Source organism: Crocodylus porosus, unplaced genomic scaffold, assembly GCF_001723895.1.
Source record: "Crocodylus porosus isolate Cpor-Errol unplaced genomic scaffold, CroPor_comp1, whole genome shotgun sequence".
In the NCBI taxonomy this organism is placed as follows: Eukaryota; Metazoa; Chordata; order Crocodylia; family Crocodylidae; genus Crocodylus; species Crocodylus porosus.
The window spans coordinates 200,250,248-200,257,226 of record NW_017728906.1 but is presented as its reverse complement, the minus strand read 5'-3'; the positions used below and the strand labels follow the sequence as shown (position 1 = coordinate 200,257,226).

General features: G+C 47.9%; 1 protein-coding gene across 1 annotated transcript; it reads right to left on the bottom strand.

Annotated features, from left to right (window-relative positions):
- Positions 1 to 5,565: 5,565 nt before the first annotated feature.
- On the bottom strand, positions 5,566 to 6,531 carry LOC109305575 (olfactory receptor 52N4-like). Its single transcript, XM_019528562.1, has one exon. The coding sequence runs from the start codon at positions 6,529 to 6,531 to the stop codon at positions 5,566 to 5,568; it is 966 nt and encodes a 321-aa protein (XP_019384107.1).
- Between the last annotated feature and the right edge of the window lie 448 nt (positions 6,532 to 6,979).

The window sequence follows — 6,979 nt, the reverse complement described above, 5'->3', positions numbered from 1 at the left end:
CTGATGTCCAATGATGTTGATGCAAAAATGAACATGAGCTGCCAGTGTGACGAGATAATAAGCAAGGCTAATCGCATTCTTTCTTGCATCAGCAGAAGCATCATGAGCAGGTCTAGGGAAGTAATAATTGCCCTCTATGCTGCATTGGTGAGGCTGCAGATGGAGTACTGCATCCATTTTGGGTGCTGTGCTTCAAGAGGGATGTGAATAACCTTAAGAGGGTTCGGAGGAGGGCTACTCATATGGCTGAGGGCCTGCAGGTAAGACCCTATGAAGACAGACTGAGGGATCTGAATCTTTTCAGCCTCCGCAAGAGAAAGCTGAGGGGTGATCTTATGGCTGCCTACAAACTCATCAGGGGGGGCTAGCAGGGAATAGGGGACACTCTGTTTACCAGGACACCCTTCAGGGTTACCAGAAATAATGGTCACAAACTGGCAGAGAACAGATTTAGATTGGACATAAGGAAGAAGTTCTTTATGGTAAGGGTTGCCAAAATATGGAATGGGCTTCCAAGGGAGGTGGTGCTTTCCCCTATCCTGGAGATGTTCAAGAGGACATTAGACAGGCATCTGGCTACCCAGTGCTCTTTCCTGCCTGGAGCAGGGGGTTGGACACAATGATCTACCAGGTCCCTTCTGACTCTAGAAATCTATGAAATCTATGATGTGCAGCCTTGGGGGAGCACAATATCCCTGAAACTGGGCCTGTGCTTCTCTCCTTTTCCCTGGCTGGGTGGCAGCAGGGCAAGAGGAGAGAAAGGCTTAGGGGACTCGGAGATACTGGTGCCTCCTGCTTATGGGATTTTCCAATGATGGAGAATATAGGATCTCAGACATAGAGCAACCTGGAAGGCAGCTTTGCACCATGGGACACTTTGTCTGGAATCAATAAAACTTTATGTGCTGGTACTAGGGGAAAGTCAGAAGATGAAGCAACTCCTTGATTCTCCTGGTTCCCCTGTTAGTCAGAAAGAGGGAAGAGCACCAGGGATCATGGGGGAAGGAGCCCAGTCATGGACCAGGGCCTGTATCTGTCGCACACCCTTTTGGGAGCATGTCATGCTGTCCTGTACCTCTCTGATTCCACAGTATGGAGAACAGAAGATGTAGCACTTCATGTCCCTACTGCCACAGGCTACCTTAATGTCAAGGGTAAGAGTCAGATAAAGATGGTCACAGCTTGACCCTACTGGGTCATGAACCAGAAGATCAGGAACAGAGAAGGGCAGAGAAGCCAGTGTCCCAGCTGGCGTCCAGGGATTAGGAGCATATGGGTCTGGAAGCCAAGCTCTGTCAGGGACCAGGACAAGTGCAGGCACTCTTTGTAGATGCAAAAGCCAGGGGAGTCAGGAATAGGAAGCAGGTATCCAGACCAAGGTGAGTAGCCAGGGCATCTGGGATGGGCAGTTGTAACTGTACGGCACTAGGATGTAGGCAACCAGAAACCAGAGCCCAGAGGCATGGCAGAGAGACTTCTGCGCTGCTGAGCAGCCTTCTAGGCCCTGGAAGAATGCCTGCAGGGATCTGGAGGTGGGGTCAGGCCTCCCCAGGTAACCAGGCCCAGCTGGGAGCAATGTAGCCTGCCTGCTGTCCTCAGTATTGTGGGGTTGTTGTGTATTTCTGTTGCTGCTTCCTTTTTTTCCATTTAGCTCTCATTCTTCTGGCTGTCCACTCCCTTTCTTTCACAGAACATAGAGCCAGGGGGCATCCCCTGAAATGAGCAGAAGACAGGTTTAAAATAAAGACGACAAGGTCTTTTTTCCACAGCACATCATTAACTTGTGTAACTCATTGCCACAGGAGGCTGTTGAGACAGAGAGCAGAGCCAGGTTCATAAAGGGGTTAGATAAATCCAGGCATGATAGATTTATTAATAACTATTAAATAAAACAGTCAGAGGTGCGTCTTTTGGCATCCCTCAGCCAGTTATGGTGGTGGGTGCCAGAGAGGATATAGATTCATAGATTCATAGATGCTAGGGTCAGATCATGCTAGTGCTCAACAGATCATCAAGTCTGACCCCCTGCCTAGGCAGAAAAGAGTGCTGGGGTCAGATAATCCCAGCCAGATGCCTATCCAGCCTTCTATTAAAGACCCCCAAGGTAGGGGAGAGCACCACCTCCCTTGGGAGTCCAGTCCAAATTTGGCCACCCTTACCATTAAAGAAGTTTTTCCTGTTATCTAGCCTAAATCTGCTCTCTGTCAGTTTGTGACCAATGAGAAGAGAATGATATGAGAAGAGCTAGATCATTCTACATACATCCTGTTCATATGCTCTCCCATCTACTATTGCCACTCCTGGACACAGGCCTATTTGTTAAACAGGCACAGAGGACTTAGGGCCCACCTCAGTTTCTTGAGGGAGGCTACTAACTATGTAACAAATGATTTCTTGGACAGTGGATGAAAAAACAGGAACGGGAGTGTAGGTCACAGGTTCATAACTAGGTTCCAAGGGGGAATACCAAGAAGAAAAACCCACCTAGCAACCCCTGACTCTTGAACATACTCAAAAAGCCTCTGTTTGCCTCCCAGTGAAACTCTGCCTAGAGAGGTACATGACCTAGTAAAGGAAAATCAGTCCCATTCTTGCCTGGGTTCTCCCTGCCAGGGCCTCCTTCCAGGTATGGTAGACAGAGAACTTGGTAAACCCACTTGTTCAAACAGCCGCACTGTTGCAATGCAAGAAAGGGCAAAAAATGTGGTGTGTACAAACTCCCTTATACTCTTATACTCTTATGTTTCTTATATGATCCAGATTAAGAACAACAGGTCTATAAGGACAGACGGGACATTCCCAACTCCATCTTCTGTCTCCCCTGTAGGCAATTTCCCCCATTGTAGATCTCACTGGGGCCTTGATCAATATATGCTGTTCACACAAAGGCCTGGCTAAATCACTGGCCAGAGTGGGCCTCACCAACAAACCAGACTGATGCATGAACTCCTCACATAAAAAGTGGCATGTGGGACAGATGGGTGCTCCTGCCAAGAGATGGGTAGGGGAGATGATGGTACAAGGTAGGATATTCCAGTACCAGGATGATAAGGCTGGAATGGGAACTCCCAGGTCAGAATGTGAAACAAGCTCATGGTACAGGATGGTTTGAGATGTTCAGGATACAGATGGAAGGCAAGAGGTCATTTGTTTTGATCATTGTATAAAAGGAGAATTGGAAATCAGGGGAACTTTGTGGTGGCCTGGGGGAGCCTGTGTGGTGTTGCACCAACTACCTTGTCACATGTACAAATGCCTAATGTCCTGATATACTTGTTAGGCCAAAACATGCTATGGCGGTGCATCTAGACAATAAACATGATAACCTTTACCACTGATCTGAGCCTGGGGTCATTCTTTAAGACAAAACTGGTGTTGGGAAGTCCAGGATGTAACTTTGCCCTCACAGCAGTTTCATAGATTTCATAGACATTTGGGCCGGAAGGGACCCCAGAGGATCATCAAGTCCAGCCCCTAGCCCCAGGGGCAGGAAGTCAGCTGGGATCATAGGATTCCAGCAAGATAAGCATCCAAATGTGTCTTGAAGGCATGCAAAGTGGGTACTTGAACCGCCTCTGGCAGCAGTCTATTCCGAAACTTGGGGCCTCGGACAGTGATGGAGTTCTTTCTTATGTTTAGCCTGAATCGGTTGTGGTAGAGTTTGTGATCATTTGATCTTGTCATCACTTGGGGTACTCTGATGAACAGACGTTCGCCCAGATCTTGATGAGCACCACTGATAATTGTATAGGTGGCCATCAGATCACCCCTGAGCCTGCGCTTTTCCGGGCTAAAGAGCCCCATGGCTCTCAGCCTGTCGTCGTAAGGTCTGTTTTCCTGACCTCTGATCATGCGCGTGGCTCTTCTCTGGACTCTCTCAAGCTTCTCCACATCCTTCTTGAATTGTGGAGCCCAAAACTGGACGCAGTACTCCAGCTGCGGCCTCACCAAGGCCGAGTACAAGGGGAGAATGACGTCCCGGGATTTGCTTGAGAAGCATCTATGGATGCAAGCCAGCGTTTTGCTTGCTTTACTAGCCACAGCATCACACTTAGGGCTCATGTTCATCTTGTGGTCAACCATGACCCCCAAGTCCCTTTCATCTGTAATGCTAACCAGTGTAGCACTACCGAGCCTATAAGGATGCTGCAGGGTTTTCCTCCCGAGGTGGAAAACCTTGCATTTTTTGGTGTTGAACACCATCAGGTTCTCATCTGCCCATTTCATGAGCCTGTTAAGGTCTGCCTGGATCACCTGCCTGTCCTCAGGTATGGATGCTTTACCCCAGAGTTTGGTGTCGTCAGCAAACTTGGCCATTCTGCTTCTGACCCAAATGTGTCACCACATTGGCCCTCTTCCAATCATCGGGCACTTCACCAGAGTGCCAATAGCTCTCGAAGATCCGTGCCAGGGCTGAGCTATGATGCTCGCCAGCTCCCTGAGTACCCTGGGGTGCAACCCATCAGGGCCGGCTGACTTGAAGGTGTCCAGCCTGTCAAAGCGTTCCTTCACGAGGTCAGCTTCAGTGCAGGGCAAGGAATCTGAGACTTCAACACTGAAAACACATTGATAAGTGACACTTCATAAGGACAACAGTAATGAAGACACTGATAACCCCAGCTGAGACAGGAAAAGCTATTTATTATAATTTATTATATAAAGTAATAACTCTTGCAATCCTCAGTTAAGCCTGACTTGGGATGTCTGGATTTTGAAGGACAGCAACATAACTCTTTTGCTGGACTGAGCTGTGTCCTGATCCTAGGTCAGGGAACCTAATCATCTTTGACTTTCCTCATCTCAGTTGTTTCGCCTGGGAAGCCTCCTTGGCACTGTATATGCATTCTCTATTATTCTGTTGTGGGACATGTACAGAACCTGTAATATGGGTCTAACTTTTATGTTGAACATCCTGCAGAGAACTTATCACTCCAGTGCAGGTTAAGGAATTGCTTTTAAACTGTGAATCTGGTGTGGCATTTGGTTATGAATCACTTTTATTTCAGATTCTGGATTTCCCACCCTCCCAGATTCCTCCAGAACTCACGTTTTTCCCTGGAGATTTGGGACATGATGAGAGAAGGGCAAGTCAGTTTAATGGGAAGGAGATTGTCCTCATCACCATTAATGGGCTGGGTTCTGGAATGGAGGCAGGCAGGCAGTTTAGCAATCAGATGAGAAATCCTATTTATGTGAATGGTGTAGGTTTTAATTTCCAGGTGAGCCCTGAATCTGAAAGAGGAGATGATAACCAGAAAGTAATAGAGTAAACACTACTACCTGTCCATTAATATTGCCAAAGAGCTCTGAACCCCCAAAGCTGGGCTACAAGGCCTGGGAATTATGCTTTATGATAACCACTATAGAGAAGGAAGTTCACAAAGACCTGGGATGTATTTTGAGGGCAGAGTTGGGGATATGCTGAAGCATGTGGAGGATCTAAAGGAAATGTTGGGCATTCATTAAGCTGTCCTGGAGTTGACATGGAGCATGTGGGACTGACCTTTCAGTCTCTGCATTAGTTTGTCTCTCTTTGTATAATGTAATTCCCTTGTGAATCTGTGCTCAGGCACCAGGAGATGAACCAGCCTTTCCTGCACTAAACAGCTTCAAGACACTTTCCCGAATCTGCTTGGTTTTTACCCCATAAACGATGGTATTGAGCATAGGGGGCAGGAGCAGATAGAGATTGGCTATAAGGATATGAGTGTGTGCTGTGATGTGATGGCTTCCAAAGCGATGTGTGAGGATGCTGAATAATGCTGGTGTGTAGCTGGTGATAATGGCACAAATGTGGGCCGTGCAGGTGCTAAAGGTCTTGCTGCGTGCTTCCTTGGAAGAGAGGCCCACCACAGCCCTGAGGATCATTGCATAGGAGACAAAGATGCAGAATATGTCAAAGCCCCCAATCACCAGGGCAGCTACCAAGCCGTAGATGGCATCAACCCTGATACTGGCACAGGCCAGCTTCACCACAGACATGTGGTCGCAATAGGTGTGAGGGATGATGTTGGTGTGACAGTACGGCAGTCGCTCGGTAAAGACAACAACAGGTATGACCGCCATCACTCCCCTGAGGAAGGTGACCACCCCCGCTGTGGTGATAACAGGGTTGGTTAGGATGGAGGCATACCTCAGGGGGTAACAGATGGCCACGTATCTGTCCAAGGACATGAGCATGAGCACACCAGACTCCATCCCTGTGAAGGTGTGGATGAAGAACATCTGGGTTAGGCAGGCGTTGAAGCTGATCTTTTTCATTTTGAACCAGAAGATGCACATTGCCTTGGGCACCACAGATGTGACCAGCCCAATATCAGTGAGGGAGAGCATGGAGAGGAAGTAGTACATGGGCTTGTGGAGAGTGCCCTCAATCCGGATGAGGTAGAGGAGACCGCAATTCCCCACCATGGCAATGATGTACATGGAGCAGAATGGGATGGAGATCCAGATGTGAGCTTCTTCCAAACCTGGGATGCCGTTCAGGATGAATACGGAGAGTGTCATATCAGTCACGTTGATCTTTGCCATGACAGTTGCCTGAGGGTCGTGGCTCCCCTCACAGCAGGTTTTGCTCCCTAGGAAGGCAGAGAACATGCAACATTAAGCACTGACATGGACAGTAATAAGTGGTGAAAATGTCCTTAGCATCCTCCAGCCAGACAGCCCCAAAGTGAGGGACATTGCACACTGCATGCATTGGAGTGAATGTGTGGGGTAACTGTAGCCCTACCAAGACTGCTTTATACAGCTTAAGGGTGATGAGGAGATGATTCCCAGTATAAATGCAGGGTTTTAGTCTCCCACAGCTGTTTCAAGCTTTCCTAGCTGGGGTAAATTTCTCTCTAGGCAATTTTTTTGAAGAAGTTAATGTAAAAATTGTGCTGGGGTTTCTATGATGGAGCCGGGCACAGAAGCAGGTGCAGAGTGATTCCTTTTCTTTCTGCTTTCTCTCTTTTTTGTGATGAATTTGATTAAT

Excerpts from the sequence above, each read along its gene's own strand:
- LOC109305575 (XM_019528562.1), bottom strand. The coding sequence starts at position 6,531 with ATGGCAAAGATCAACGTGACTGATATGACACTCTCCGTATTCATCCTG.